General features: G+C 26.4%; 4 protein-coding genes across 5 annotated transcripts; 1 reads left to right on the top strand and 3 right to left on the bottom strand.

The window, feature by feature from the left end:
• Positions 1-3,029: 3,029 nt before the first annotated feature.
• Positions 3,030-8,435, bottom strand: LOC103574689 (homocysteine-responsive endoplasmic reticulum-resident ubiquitin-like domain member 2 protein). 2 transcript variants are annotated; one of them, XM_053742852.1, is made up of 6 exons: positions 8,354-8,412; positions 8,217-8,275; positions 7,734-8,139; positions 5,745-6,154; positions 4,386-4,847; positions 3,030-3,700 (listed from the first exon to the last, which is right to left on the bottom strand). In XM_053742852.1, the coding sequence occupies exons 3-6, from the start codon at positions 7,884-7,886 to the stop codon at positions 3,307-3,309; spliced, it is 1,419 nt and encodes a 472-aa protein (XP_053598827.1). In that variant the 5' UTR covers positions 7,887-8,139; positions 8,217-8,275; positions 8,354-8,412; the 3' UTR covers positions 3,030-3,306. The 2 variants fall into 2 exon arrangements, with proteins under 2 accessions (XP_053598827.1, XP_053598826.1); XM_053742851.1 differs by having other exon boundaries at positions 8,217-8,435.
• A 2,078-nt stretch (positions 8,436-10,513) lies between these two features.
• Positions 10,514-11,240, bottom strand: LOC128668984 (histone H4). The gene has a single exon (XM_053742854.1). It carries the CDS (start codon positions 11,195-11,197, stop codon positions 10,886-10,888), a length of 312 nt encoding a protein of 103 aa, XP_053598829.1. The 5' UTR covers positions 11,198-11,240; the 3' UTR covers positions 10,514-10,885.
• A 264-nt stretch (positions 11,241-11,504) lies between these two features.
• LOC103574692 (histone H3) lies at positions 11,505-12,678 on the top strand. The gene has a single exon (XM_008554198.3). It carries the CDS (start codon positions 11,532-11,534, stop codon positions 11,940-11,942), a length of 411 nt encoding a protein of 136 aa, XP_008552420.1. The 5' UTR covers positions 11,505-11,531; the 3' UTR covers positions 11,943-12,678.
• Positions 12,679-15,395: 2,717 nt separating this feature from the next.
• LOC128668983 (histone H2A) lies at positions 15,396-16,352 on the bottom strand. The gene has a single exon (XM_053742853.1). It carries the CDS (start codon positions 16,315-16,317, stop codon positions 15,940-15,942), a length of 378 nt encoding a protein of 125 aa, XP_053598828.1. The 5' UTR covers positions 16,318-16,352; the 3' UTR covers positions 15,396-15,939.
• Between the last annotated feature and the right edge of the window lie 44 nt (positions 16,353-16,396).

Consider the following 16,396-nt stretch of genomic DNA (forward strand, 5'->3'; position numbering starts at 1 on the left):
TTTTTTTTAAGTGACATCTACTGGACGTATTTCGAATTAGAAGAATAAACTTTTTTAAAATTTGAGTTAAAATATTCAAATTTGAATACTGAGAATAAATCTTGGAAAGAGGTGATTTTTTCAAGGTTTTGAGTATATGTGTAAGACAATATGGAATATTAATAAAAATATATGGACTTTTTTTTTTCAATCTCTGGCGGTCTTATTAGAAGGATAAAATCGAATTGATTAAGCACTGAGTTAACAACCCAAGCAGCACAAAATCAATTTTAAGATGTCTTTTTAAAGGACGAGACAAATTTTTTTTTGTCTTAAAGTCATCTTTTTTGGTATGAATACGACATGCAAATGTTGGTTCCGAGGCAGAGAAAATTTGTGTTGTTTTTCCTGTCTCATGTCAATTGAAAAGTCGTTAAGATGACTTATTTTACCACTATTTGTAATTTACTTTTTGTCATCACTTGTGTTAAGTCTTTTAAGTAGGTATTTTTTCGGTGACATAAATTTCTGATTGTCTTGTCAACATATTGATGTCTTATAGACAAGTCAAAAAGTAGTCTAAAAACTGATGTCTTACGGATGTCACAAAGGCAAGTGTGCTACCTGGGAAGGATACTCGTAGACAGTATTTCCCAATTTTTAAATGTGTCCAATAACTTTCGATTCAAATCATATTGAAATTTTATTAATTTATTAAAAGAAAATTAAAGCATTAGTTTAAAAAACGACGTGAATAAGTGTACAGAAATAGGTAGGATAGAATAAGGGTTATCCCTTGCGTGCGGCATGATAACGTGCCATACGATAGGCTATTCCGAACACAGGTTTTTTTCTGTGTCTTTAGACACTACGTTTAAAAAAAGACAACCTGGTTATAATTTCGCCAAGATATGAATTTTTAAAAAATTACTTAAATAATTAATTAAAGTTGAATCGATACAGGGAAATAGGAATTCTTAGCCCGAAAAATTTTTATTCGTCCCAAGAAAATTTTTGTATTATAAATTGAAAACGACAATTTTCTTAGGGCGAGAAAAAATTTTCATGGAACAAGAAAAATTTTTTTGAGGCAAGAAATTTTTTCTAGTTCTAAAAAAATTTTTTTCTCCAATTCACAATGAAAAATATTTCTTGCGCTATAAATTTCATACATGAAATATGTTTGAAATTTGTTCGAAAAATCTCCTTAGTATTTTGAGAAAAACAAACTCAAAATCGAAGAAATTAAAAACTATACAAATTTTCGCACTCCTCTAGATTGAAAGAATCTAAAAATTTGAAAATCTGTAAGTTCGAAAAAAAAATTCAAAAAGTTTTTTAAACGAAAAATATCAAATCATTGAATGTTCGAAAAATATACAAAATTGTGTCACGTTTCGATGTTCAAGCTTCGAACATTTTTTGGATATTTTTCTAACATTTTTTTTTACACGGGTAAGAAATTCTTTATTTCTGTGTAAAATATTTGAAATTTCTAATTACTAATTACAAATAATGAATATTTTACTTGAATTTACACAACAAATTTTGTTTAACTTCAAATTGAAAAAAATTGTAAGTAATTTTTTTTTAAATTTATGCTCTACTGGAATTATAACTACGTTGCTCTTTTGACAACAAATGCTTTAATTTTTTTTAATTAATTAACAAAATTTAAATTAATAAAATTTTAATCATAGTAAATCCTGATTAAAAACTTCGAGTGAATCTGATTAAAATTCAATCGGATTTCTATCAGATTAAATCGGAAACAACGTTCCAAGTATCCGATTGAATTTTAATCGGATTAAATCCGATTACAATTTTCGAATTGGATTCAAGCGGAGTTTTTAATCTCAGAAATACGATTATGATGTAAATGAGAATTTAAAAATATTTATTTTCGAAAACGAATTCAAATTTTTGAAAATACGAAATTTTAATTTCTGTGTTGAAGTTATTGAAAAAACTAGACTCATATATTTAAGGTATCCAATCTTTCTCTTTATGGAGTAACGGCAAATGATTTTTGAAAATAAAAATTCTAAAACAGAGAGACTTAACCATGTTATGAAAAATTTTAATAAAAAGCTAAAGATTTCGTATTTTCGAAACTTCTAATTTCTTTTCCAGGATAATTGTTTTTAAATTTCCATTTACCGTATGATTGCAACAAAGATAGTTCTATTTACTTTTGAGTGTGTGGGAAAAAGAATGAAAGTCGTTTTTCCTTGAAATAAATCTTCAATGCATAAATGTACTTTATTTTTTTGAGTGAAATGAGAACCAAAAAAAAAATATGTAATACACATGTAACAAAAATGATAAATTAAATAAATATATAAAGTATGTTTAAAAAACGTTCGATAAATGTGACGTAATTTAGCGAACACGGATAATTTGAAAAATTTTATTTTTAAACTTCAGTATTTATATTATACTTTTAAAAATATCGATAAAATTTTTATTAGTTTATTGAAGTTCTGTAATAAAAAATTTTCAATGTTCAATTTATTGGAGCAAACAAAAAAAAGTTTATTTTTTTAGTTTTTATTGACTTTTTGTATAAATTATAAAGCATTAATTTTTTCATCGATAAAGAAAAATAATTTTTAACAGAACACAAATAAATTACACTAAAAAAATATTTTAAAAATATCTATTGAAATAACGAATGTTTATTTTGTAACATTACGCAATAAAAAAATTAGCAACATAACAATGTGTTATTTTTAGAACTACGTTCCACAAAAAAAAAAGAAAAAATTTAAACACATTAAAAATATAGTTAATTAAAAAGTTTATCACAAATAATTATCATTGACCAAATATAAATTAATGAAAAAAACTATCCTTGAGTTGAGTTTCTATATATTTTATTTATTTATTTATTTATTCTTGAACATAAAAAATATATACAGCTTTATCATAATATAATTTATAATATAATACATTAATATATATTTATTACTTACTAATTTAGGAATTATCAATTACTATATTATTTATAATGATAATTTACTGAAATGTATTAATAATTTATTTACTTTTTAAATATATTTATATTTTATTTTTTTATAATTATGTAATGTTAATTTATCACTAATAAAACTGGCAATTTGAGAACAAAGATTTAAATTAAATTTACGCAATATATGTATGTATACATATATATATTTTCTCTTTGGGTCTTGAGTTATTTGGTGCCAAAAATTCAAAAATTGCAATAGCACATCTATTTAAATATATCAATAATAGAAACACTAATAAATAACAATCAATTTCAAATGACGTATTACTTATAATTTAAATAAATATTTAACTGATTTATAGAACATGTGGCTGTTCTGGTATTAATGAAGCAAAAAATGAACTGAAGAATGTCCATGTGAACGCTAAAGCACCAGGTCTTTCATTATCATCATTTTGATTGATAGTCCTTGTTTCCTGGTTATTATTTGTTTCATTTGTGTTTGTACTGTTATTAGTATTTGTAGTGTTGCTTGATTGTTGTACATTTAATCTCTGGCGTAATTGTGGTTGTTGATCTAATAGTCCAGCTACAGGTTCATTTCCTTGATTATTGACATTATTTCCTTGAACACCTCCATTGTCATTATTAACATTATTATTATTGATATTAACATTATTATTATTTTCTGCGCGCCCATTATTGTCTGTAAGATACACTTGTTGTCCACGGAAAAAACCTCCTTGTATTCTAAAATTAACGAATTGGTTTATTTTAATGTTATTTGAATAATTTAAAAAATTGCATTTCTTCACAAAATATCATTTAATATTTTAATTAATTTACTTTTATTGCTTAAGGCCATTCTCAGACAGTGTCTTCCACTCCCCTACTTTTTAAAAATATTCAGTGACTTTCAATTGTAATAATTGTATTAAAATTTTGATAATTAATTTAAAAACGTTTAAGCATCAATTAAAAAAGAGATAACACAGTTACAATTTCGCCGAGACAGAGTTAAACGAAATTTGGAAAATAAATTTCAGGAAAATCTTCATACCAATTTTATAATTCGAATTTTTAAATTTTATGGGCTAAAATTTTTTTGAAAAATTTCATTGAACTCTTAATTGATAAAAACTTGGAATAATTTTTTTTAAAATCTATATCTTGACGAAATTGTAACTGCATTGATGTTTTTTTCAATTAATGCTTTAGTTTTTTGAAATTAATCGATAAAATGTTAATACTCTTATGACAGTTCAAAATCATCAAATATTTAAAAAAAAAGGGGACATTGACAGACAATGCTCTTAATATTATTTATGAAAATTCAAAATAAATGAATTTCGCTGATTGATTAGTTATTGAATTTAATTTTTTGATATAAATTGTACATAAAAATTAATTATTAAATAAATAAAAAATTACTTACAGATAAATAACGAATCCAAGAAATGTAACAATAAGAAATCTCGATGGTGATGAATAAAAATAAACTATACTAGAAAGTACCACGACACGTGCAAATACATCAAATACATCTAACCAATCGCGATTTAATGCTGCTTCATTGTCCTCACCAGCATTATTATTATTATTATTATTATTATTATTATTATTATTATTATTATTATTATTATTATTATTATTTATATTGTTATTATTATTTCGTCCATTAACTTCATTATTATCTTGCTGTGTACGTATTTGATTTTGATTACCTACTCCAACATTACTGTTAGATGCAGGAGTACTAGGGTTAACTGTACTCGGAGTACTTGCAGAAGGTGAAGAAGGATTAATACTATCTCTTGGATTTAATATATTTGATGTATTCAAATTTGATGGCTGAGCGTAAGGCACTGATTGCAATTGAATCCCTTGTGAAGCCATTCTAAAAAAAAAAGTTTTTTAATATATTCAATTAATATTATAAAAATTTTTCATTTTAAAAAATACTTTTTCATGGTAACCACAGATTTTTTAAACTGAAATTCCCTGACTTTTCCAGGTATTCCAGTCAAATAATTAAAAAATTCCCTGACCATGTGTAGTAATATTAAATCATTGGAAATAGTTATTTAATTGAAAATAAAATGATAGAAGTCAATTCAATAAATAATCAATCATTGCCGTTAAATGAAACTTTATTTTATTATTTGTCAATGTTCATAGGTTTTTTTATTTTTTAAATGAATAATTTTTTATTTTAAATCTATGTTTTTATATAACTCACTCTATAATAAAATATAAATAAATTTTTCATATTCACTAGAATAAATTTCATAAATAAGATCGTTTTATAGAATATTAATAAAATATTAATCAAGTACGCGAATAATAAATATAGTAAAACTTATTAGTTCAATACTTATGTATACTTTTATTGTTTTTGGTTTTTTAACTTGTTAATATGCATGTTAATAGCTTCAAGATCCTGACGATTGGTTTCTATTAAGACTTTTTTTTTCTAACAGCCTTTTTAATTCTAATTGCTTCATTTTTCGCTATTGGAATCAATTTCTACTAATTTTTTTTTCAAGATAGTATTACAATCGCATTATCACCGCGCCACTTTTTGAACAGTTTTGACAGAAAAAAAATTTATCGAATTTTTTCAGTCAAAAGAAAAGAAAGTAAAAATTTTTCCAGCTTTGTGACGAAATTCCCTGACTTTTCCCTGATTTTTCCAGTATATTTATAATTCCCTGACATTTCCAGGTTTTCCAGAAATGTGACCACCATGACTTTTTAAAAGATTAAAATTTAAAAACGTATAACTTATACTTACAACTGCATATATTGATTCAAATATTGAGCGTAAGCCTGTTGCATCCATGCTAATTGTTGAGTATTTAATTGAGTGTAATATTGCTGGATTGGAGACATTTGTATTCCTGGTGAATTAATATGTATTGATGACGACGTTAACGGCGACGTTATTGATGACGTTGAAGATGTTGATGACGACAAAGATTGTGAGTTGTTAACATTGTCATTGGAATTTCTTTTATCACTTATTGGTTTACTCGGAGACATTTGTAAACCTGAAGTTGATGCACCCGATGATTTTGATGGACAAACCAAGTGAACAATGAATAATTGTTCTTCTAAATTATAATTTTGATTAAATACATCTTTTAGTATCATTGAATCAACCAACATTTGACCAGAATATATTATTTTTTGATCTTCTTTTTTCTATAAAAAAAAAAAAATAAATAAATAAATAAATACATAAATAAAGAATAAAAATAACCTGAAAATGATGTTGTGAAAAAAAATATATATATATAAATATAATAAATCAATAGCAGTAAGACTGCTTGTTTATAAGAAGAAAAAATCACAATCAATTAATGATACTGAAATTAGCTGACGTCTAATAATATTTTAATTTTTGTATAAACGATACATTTATAAAAAAAAAAAAAAAATATATTTTAGAAAATTGCACGTGTAGTTTTTTTAATTTTCTACATGTGCATATTTTTAGTTTTTTCAAAAATTAAATTGTTTGAAAAAAAATCCGAAAATTATGAATTGTCTGCTACAGGATCATTGAAGTTAACAGACAACTAACAATTTTTGGATTTTTTTTGTTTGCAAATAAATAAAAAAAAAAAACTAAAAATATCCACATGTAGGAAATTAAAAAAACTATTGGTGCAATTTTTCAAAATATTTTTTTTTTTATAATTTACCGTTTTAAAAAAAATCCAAAAATTATTATGCGTCGGCTAAAGTCAGTATCATAAAACTTAATAATTTATATAAATAAAATTACTTTTAAATGAACAGATTAAGTGAAATCTAGTTATAATTATTTTTCAAAATTAATAAAAAATAAAAAAGGCATTTTTAAAAATATCAATAATAGAAATAGATATACTATGGAATTTATATTTAGAACAAAAGTTTCATAAACTTGTTTATGTCTGAGCTTTTGAGTTGAAATAAAAATAATTTATAATTCAATTTTTTTAAAAATACACATATTGTAAGTGATATAATTATCTGTTATTATGATGTCATATTTATTTTTAATATATCAACAATGATAACTGCAAACAATAAAAGAAAACACCAGTTTTTAAATTTAAATGTAACTACTAAAAAATGAGTGCGAATGTAGCAGACATCAGACAAATTTAAAATTGTTAATAGAGTAAATAATTAATAAAATAAAACTTTTAAAAAATTTTGAAATTAATAAGTGCATTTTCGAAAAATATCATTTTTTAAACGATGCTGAAGTTAGCTGACGTCTAATAATTTTTTGATTTTTTTTTAAACAATCAATTATAAAAAAAAAAATATTTGAAAAAAATGCACCTGTAGTTTTTTAAATTTTCTACATGTGCATATTTTTATTTTATTTTTTTGTAATTTATTTATGTAAAAAAAAAATTCGAAAGTTACTAATTGTCTGCTAACTTCAGGCTCATTTTTTAAATGATTTATTTATTTATAATTTTAAATTTGTCGTGTCTGCTACATTTACAGTCGTATTAAAAAGAAAAAGAATATTAATGTCAATGTATAAATTATAAATGATACTGAAGTTAGCCGACGTTTAATAATTTCTAAAATTTTTTTAAAACGACAAATTATTAAAAAATAAATATTTAAAAAAATTGCACGCATAGTTTTTTTAATTTTCTACATGTCCAATTTTTTTTTTTTTTTTTTTTTTTTTTTATAATTGACTTCTTTAAAAAAATCCGAAAATTGGAAACCGTCTGTTAACCAGGATCATAAATTATTATTATAAACTTACAGGTTTACTTGGATAAACTTCATGAAGATGTTCCTTGAGTTGTCCAACATTCCAATAAAGTTGACAGTTAATAATTTGATCATGTATTTGCTGATCTGGTGCTTTGATAAGTAATCGAATTACTGTATCCTCATCATTATTAATTTTATCCATTGCGTAGAAAAAAAAATAATTCAAGTAAAAAAAAATAAAAAATAAATATAACTTGAAATATATTGACACCAAAAATAAGCTTTTATGATTTTCCACGTCAGCTCAAATTTATAAATCAATCGGATCAAGTTTTTTATTTACTTTAAATTGATGACTGATGTGATGTATAAATAATAAAGTCAGATGTAACTGAAGTCGATTCACTTATCGTACATGAAGCGGAAATATGATAAGATTTTTTGACGTATATTATCTACAATAAAAAATAATTTATATTAGTTGGGTTACGACTAAAAATGAGTAAATGGTAAAAAAAATATTGCGACTTACTTTTATTTATTTCTTTATTAGAAAAAAAATAAAGGAACTGTCTAGTTTAATGATGTTCACTAAAAGCAACAAATACGATTATACGACAATGAACAAGGCAGATAGACTGTTTTACAAATTGTATTCATCATAGTTACCACTGTTATGTATGTAATAATAAGGTATTAAAAAATATATATTACACGGACATGTGTGCGTGTGTTGTGTGTATTTTTTATAACGATGTGGAGAGAGAATAAAATCACTTATTTGGCGTTTTTTCATTGGTCCAGATAAACCTCAAATGATGAAATTTCATTGGCACAAATATTGTTTCATTTTTTGAGCGTGCGCAGTAAGATAAGTAATACTATTTGTTAAAATTTATTGGCGGGAATTTCAAAAGTAATAGTCGTTTATTTTTATTTTCAAATAATTAATTTAATTACAGCGAAAAGATAATTAAAAATTTTAGCCAAAACTAATATTTCAACTATGTATCATAGTTATTTAAAAGATATTTTACAGTAAAGGTTAAGAAAAAATTATCTGTTAGGATCTTTTTTAAATAATGGGAAAAAAATTGTAGTTGTTACAACAAATGTAGTTGAGGTTACTACAAGTTGGAGTAAAGATATGGCAACTCAAACTTGGAATCATCTTAACCATACGTGTAGTTACCTAAGTAGCACAGAGATAATTTTAAGATGTCATCAAGATGTTTTTTAAAAGGACAAATTTTTTTTTGCCTCAAAGCCTAATAATTTCAGTGTAAAAATTAATTAGTGAAATCCACTGCAAATCAGAGGATAGTCACTATTCCTACAACTATAAGTATACCACTAATTCAGTGGCATACTTATATAGCTTGCTCCCAGTGAATATTCACTAATTCGAAGTGAATTTCACTGATTCATTTTTAGAGAGTAAGTATTTTTATGTAAATGACATACAGATATTGCTCTTAAGTCATAAAAAATTAGTGTTCTTTTTTTCATCCCACGAAAGCCATTTCATTAAAAAAATCGTTTAGATGATTTATTTGCCCATTATTTGTAATTTACTTTTTATCGTCACTTGAGTCAAGTCTTTTATCCAGATATTTTTTCGGTGACACAAATTTCTAATCACTTTTTCAACATCTTGGTGCCTTATCGATAAGTCAAAAAGTAGCCTAAAATCTTCTATTTTATAGATGTCATAAAGCCAAGTATGCTACGTAGGAACGCCGACTACAATCATCAATCTTTTCTACAATATTTAATTATCAATACTGTTTACGTAATACGCTTTTCTACATATTGGAGTACCCATTGCTACAATGTTTTACTATGATATTGTGGTTAGGAGAACCTTAATTTTTTCCGTGATATATATTGAAAGTTATCTGAAACTTGCGAAAAATTTATACGCGCATTTTTAGAATCATTGCGATAATTAAATATAATGATAATTTGATGATATTGACAATGTATGCGAGTGCGTGCATTTTTTATACATACGCATGTTTACAAAATTTGTACACACACACACGAAATATGTGTACGTATATTAAATGCAGACATACAGACAGATAGAAAGCTTGAAAAAATTAATTTTCAGTTACATTTTTTATTGAATCATGATCAATTAATTTATTACTTACATTGATATTATCATTTTTATTTGACATTAATATCAAGATTTTTTTATTTAAATTTCACTACAATAAGTATACTTAAGAATATATACATTTTTCTATTAGATATTTATTTTTTTCGTGCATTAAAATTAATCATGCATTTAAATTTCCCGGGTATCTGGGAAGGCGTTCCGATTCGTCATGGCGGAGAGGGGCCGAACACATCATTTGATAGCATTCTTAAATTGAGGCTGGTATTTATAGCCAGTTTTTACGTCGTAATATTACTTTACACATGTTAGTTAGCATGGGTGAATAGAATTAAGTTGTAAGATCTGACTATGAATATTAGACAGGCCTAGATAAGACTTTAATTAAATAATTTGTTAAAATTATTATTCGGAAATATACATTTTTTTTCTCCAGTTACTATGCCTACATGCAATGATTTCAGATGAACTATTTCACATTTGGAACATTCTCATAGCAATTTATATTATCATTAGTAGTGAATTTGGTTTATTAGTTGAGTCATGGCAAATAATCTTTATTTCTAGTAGATAAAAAATGTATATTCGTAAGTGTAAAATAAATTGAAACATTGTACGACGAAGTTGGTAGCATTGGAAAAGGTTGACGGAAATATTGATCGACGCAATTACGTCGCAAAACTAACCACAAATGCAGACGACTCATTAATAACAGATTGAAAATGCGAGGATATTATTCATAAGAAGAGTATTTTATTTGCTCATGATAATCGTACGTGGGTTATGGAGTTCGTTTTTAGGATAACAGTAATTTTTTAGAAAGATGATTCATTTAAATAATGCATTATGTTATTATAAGATATTTTGTCAAACATGAGGTGGCACCTTAATTTATTTGTTGTTAGATATAATTCAAATACATAAGTTTAGTACAAAGTATCGTATATCAATAAAGGTTAATGATATTGGTAATATTTCAGTACTTAGAATAAAACATGAATTGTTTTTTACGTATGAAAAATTTGGTGGCCCTGAAAAGGGCCGTTTGGTTTAATAAATTGCTGGGTCGAGTAATAAAATTAGCCTCCAAAACCGTAAAGAGTACGGCCTTGACGTTTCAGAGCGTAGACGACATCCATGGCCGTGACAGTCTTACGTTTAGCGTGCTCGGTGTAGGTGACTGCGTCACGGATGACGTTTTCAAGGAAGACCTTTAGAACTCCACGAGTTTCTTCGTAGATCAGACCAGAGATACGTTTGACTCCACCACGACGAGCCAGACGACGGATAGCTGGTTTAGTGATACCTTGGATGTTATCACGAAGAACCTTACGATGCCGCTTGGCTCCTCCTTTTCCCAATCCTTTTCCTCCCTTACCACGACCAGTCATGATTGCAAGTTAGAAACTTTTAATGAAATAAACACTGACACACTTTGACTGAGAATGCTCCAGGACCGATTTTGAGCCTCATTATAAAGACATTCTTAGATTTACTCCCACCGCTCGAATTGGACGAATCAGAGTGGCGGTGCATTTTTCTCCCACTCTCAGAAATAAACCAATCGAAGTTATGCTAAATTACCCCTTCCACCCGAAAAACAAACGAATTACGCCCCAGCTGCTTTGTGAGTTGACAAAAAGGCGATTTTCGGCTTCGACAAGTCATTCTGCTCTAAGTTTCTGAACGTATTACTACGTTTATTCGGAGATTAACTAGCTTACTATGGCTCGTACTAAGCAAACTGCTCGTAAGTCAACTGGTGGAAAGGCTCCACGTAAACAACTGGCTACCAAGGCCGCCCGTAAGAGCGCGCCAGCCACTGGCGGAGTCAAGAAGCCACATCGTTACCGTCCCGGAACAGTCGCTCTTCGTGAGATTCGTCGTTACCAAAAAAGCACTGAACTTCTCATCCGTAAATTACCATTCCAACGTCTGGTTCGTGAAATCGCTCAGGACTTCAAGACTGACCTGAGATTCCAGAGCTCTGCTGTGATGGCTCTCCAGGAAGCCAGCGAAGCCTACCTCGTTGGACTGTTTGAAGACACCAACCTCTGTGCCATTCACGCCAAACGTGTTACCATCATGCCCAAGGACATCCAATTGGCTCGTCGTATTCGAGGAGAACGTGCTTGAGTTATTTCAACATCCAACATTAACAAACCAAACGGCCCTTTTCAGGGCCATTAAATTTTTCATACTAAGAAAATTTCTTAAGTTCATGTTCTTGAACTTCATTGGATCAATTACACAAATTATTTTCCTCGCTCACCTAAATCATTAATAATTACACTTTCCAGTCCTGTCTTCATACACAAATCCTCTATTTTATCCGTATTAATTTTCAGCTCCATCTTTTATAATATACAAGAAATTTATCCAGTCTCTCCTGGATAAGTTTGATGTTTTTTGCATCTCTATATAGGTCATACAATGAGAATAGCAACAACCCTAGGATTGAGCCCTGTAGTCCAAGCTGTTATATTTTATCTTTGCGAAGGGAAATCATCAGTAATTGCTTGGAAAATTCTATTAGATAGCTAGTGTTGAATCCCTGCTTAAAAAATCCGATGGATTCTTATAACTATATGTATAAGACCTTATACTTAACTATATCGCTTCTCATACAAATCATTCATTCTTATAAAATCTCTGGGAATTTATGAGAATCTATTGGATTCTATGAGATTTTCTAAACAGGGATTAGTTTGCTTTGATGTTAAAACAAGTTGAGCTTATATAGTTTATAAAATAGCCTCTCATAACAAACGGTACCGAAGGCTTCTTCGGTATCTATAAGTACCACCTGTGTAGATATGTTTGTTGAAGTTATTTGAAATGTATGTTATTTATACTAATTGGTGGGCGTGCTATATTTTTCCCTACAGCTGAATGTATCGCTATCAGGTAAATTAGTCTGTTTTTCAAAATTTTTTATATTATTTAAAATTATGATTCTTTTTAAAATTTTATTTATTTTATAAAATACAAGGTCTTTGAAGTGTAACTTCTTTAGTAACCTATCTGTTTGTAAACGAAAGTTGAAATTTAAGGAAAAATTAAGTTGCACTAGGATACAGGGGAGGGAGGGCCTTAAAGTTTTGAGTGCTTCGAATGATTTTAGGCGAAATGGGTCCCCCAAATTTAAGGGGCCCATTTTGCGCCCCCCCTCTTCTCCGATGTTGGCACATGTGCAGTCTTCAACTGTATTATGAAAATAGAAAGTCCTTTACCCTCCATAAGTTGTATTTAACAAATATATATATATATATATATATATATATATATATATATATATATATATATATATATTTTTTTTTTATGTTTACCTGGGAAAAATGAAATATTTATGGCCATTCATGATTGCTCCATACACGGCCATAGATGAAAATTAGCAATATATAGGCATATATATACAATACTGGCCAATAATTCTTGAGGGGTAGCGTAGAATCGGGAAAAAAAAATGTCTCAAAATAAAAATGTATATGACTACTTTCATACAAATGTAAAAATATAAAAATAAAAAGTTGTAAAAAAAAAATTCAATAATTAAAAATATATATACAAATAAGAAAATGTAAAATTATAAATCTGTATTGTAAAATAAGTAAATAAAAAAAAATCCCTATAAAAAATGTCTCTATATTTGAAAACCACTAATAAAAATATGGTCACTATTTAAAAATTACTAAATAATTTTAATGCATATATAAAATTATGAATAATTAAAAAAAACTAAATTAAAAAGTCACTAAAAAAAAAATTACTATAAAAATAAAAAATCCTACAAACCAACATTTGCATAACCAAACACGTATATAAAAAAATTATGTGAAAATAAACATCTCTAAAAATAATATGTCTATAAATAATCGACTGTTTTTGAATATCTCTAAAAAATATAATGTCTATAATAAAATATCTGAATAAACTATAACCTACAAATTGAAGAATTTCACCATGTGCTCATAATAGTGACTAAGTAAATATTATAAAATATAAGTATTAATAATTATGATAAAATAACAATAATAATAATAAAAATCATAGTTATTATTATGGAAAAATATTAAGGAAAACGCAGCTTAAATACATTTTATAATAATAATAAACGCTGCTTAAATAAATTTTATAATAATAATAAATGCAGCTTAAATACTTATCATTAAAAGGCATTAAATGTTTATCATTTTATATTATAGTTATTATATAATTTTTATATGCCGTTCAGCACAATGGGCAATTCTTCCTTCTGTGGACCCAGTAATCATCAAGATAGCAATTGTAACAGCCAATAAAATGTTTACATTTTAAAACTGGGGCACTTGCCTTGGCTGACTGACAATGCATGCATAGCAGCGTTTGTTATTATTATAAAATGTATTTAAGCTGCATTTATTTTTACTATTAAATATTTATCCATACAACTTTAAACAATTCAATCTTATAAGTTAGATTTATTATACATTAAATCAATAGTGTCATTAAATCAATTAAATCAAATTTTTTTTTTTTTTTTTTTTTGTAAATATAGAATACTTTATTATTATTATTATTATTTATTTTCCTTAACTGTACAACATTATGTTTTTTACAGATTATATCTTATGTATATATTATATATTTACAATATAGATTACTTTTTTAACATTAATTTTAAACATTTAAAAAAAAAAGAAAATAATAAAAACTTGAAGAATAAACAAAGTTCTTTTATAATCTTGCATTTTTTTATTTATTTACTATTTTAACTCTACATCATAATAACGAATGTAATTTCTATAATTATTATTTTTAATTTACTATTATTATTATATCAGCATCACTGTGATAATGAGAAATTACTGATTGGTTTTATTTTTTTATTTTTTCATAAATCAAACAGTACTCTGTACTTCAACTATACACTTAAATTAATTAATATGATTAAATAATCATAATTTAATCACTTCTTTACATAATTATATAATTAATATAATATTTAATTAAATTATTAATTTATTTAATTAAAATTATGTAAATTATTACAAGCTCAGTGCTTTGGAGTAATCAGATTTTGATTTTTCACATTTACTCCAGGTCTCTTATTATAAGTTTAAAATTATTTATTTATTTATTGTTTTCCTTAATATTTTTCCATAATAATAACTATAATTTTTATTATTATTATTGTTGTTTTATCATAATTATTAATACTTATATTTTATAATATTTACTTAGTCACTATTATGAGCACATGGTGAAATTCTTCAATTTGTAGGTTATAGTTTATTCAGATATTTTATTATAGACATTATATTTTTTAGAGATATTCAAAAACAGTCGATTATTTATAGACATATTATTTTTAGAGATGTTTATTTTCACATAATTTTTTTATATACGTGTTTGGTTATGCAAATGTTGGTTTGTAGGATTTTTTATTTTTATAGTAATTTTTTTTTTAGTGACTTTTTAATTTAGTTTTTTTTAATTATTCATAATTTTATATATGCACTAAAATTATTTAGTAATTTTTAAATATTGACCATATTTTTATTAGTGGTTTTCAAATATAGAGACATTTTTTATAGGGATTTTTTTTTATTTACTTATTTTACAATACAGATTTATAATTTTACATTTTCTTATTTGTATATATATTTTTAATTATTGAATTTTTTTTTTACAACTTTTTATTTTTATATTTTTACATTTGTATGAAAGTAGTCATATACATTTTTATTTTGAGACATTTTTTTTTCCCGATTCTACGCTACCTCTCAAGAATTATTGGCCAGTATTGTAGCTAGTAATGGTTAAAGAAATGAACCCAGGAATAAAAATTTGGATACTCGAAGTCTCCATTTGCTTTTTGTTTCTTCTATTACCAGTCCTTGTTAAGTAATATTCTCCTGAAAATCACTAAAAAATCGAGTGTTTTTTTTTCATATTCTTTAATTTTTATGATCAGTGTATAATTTAATTATTGTGTATAAAATTTATCACATCAATTTATGTATAAAACTATGCTAATTTTATTTTGTATTAGATAACTTATGATTAATTTTAAAACTGGAGTTAAATACGTTTTGAAAAATTTGGTGGCCCTGAAAAGGGCCGTTTGGTTTTATTTGAAGTTATGTTTAATTTAAGAGCTGCTTTTTTCGGTTTTCTTGGGCAATAAGACAGCTTGGATGTTGGGCAAGACTCCACCTTGAGCGATGGTAACTCCAGAAAGAAGTTTGTTCAATTCTTCATCGTTACGGATGGCTAATTGGAGATGACGTGGGATGATACGAGTCTTCTTGTTGTCACGAGCAGCGTTACCTGCCAACTCGAGTACTTCAGCAGCAAGGTATTCCATAACAGCTGCTAAGTACACTGGAGCACCAGCACCAACACGTTCAGCGTAGTTGCCTTTGCGCAACATACGATGAATACGACCGACTGGGAACTGAAGTCCAGCACGACTTGAACGGGTCTTTGACTTTCCCTTTACTTTACCACCTTTACCGCGACCAGACATTATTATAAGTGAGTGAACGGAACGCGTAATTTACTTAAGAGCGTCAGAGACGAAATATGTTTTTGGCAGCAAAAGTCAC

Source organism: Microplitis demolitor, chromosome 2 (assembly GCF_026212275.2).
Source record: "Microplitis demolitor isolate Queensland-Clemson2020A chromosome 2, iyMicDemo2.1a, whole genome shotgun sequence".
In the NCBI taxonomy this organism is placed as follows: domain Eukaryota; kingdom Metazoa; phylum Arthropoda; class Insecta; order Hymenoptera; family Braconidae; genus Microplitis; species Microplitis demolitor.

Coding starts and splice junctions, on each gene's coding strand:
- LOC103574689 (XM_053742851.1), bottom strand. CDS start 7,886: ATGGATAAAATTAATAATGATGAGGATACAGTAATTCGATTACTTATC. Junction 4,848..5,744: donor TTGAATCAATATATGCAGTT/GTAAGTATAAGT, acceptor TTTTTTTTTTAG/AATGGCTTCACAAGGGATTC. Junction 3,701..4,385: donor CTTGGATTCGTTATTTATCT/GTAAGTAATTTT, acceptor CGTTAATTTTAG/AATACAAGGAGGTTTTTTCC.
- LOC128668984 (XM_053742854.1), bottom strand. CDS start 11,197: ATGACTGGTCGTGGTAAGGGAGGAAAAGGATTGGGAAAAGGAGGAGCC.
- LOC103574692 (XM_008554198.3), top strand. CDS start 11,532: ATGGCTCGTACTAAGCAAACTGCTCGTAAGTCAACTGGTGGAAAGGCT.
- LOC128668983 (XM_053742853.1), bottom strand. CDS start 16,317: ATGTCTGGTCGCGGTAAAGGTGGTAAAGTAAAGGGAAAGTCAAAGACC.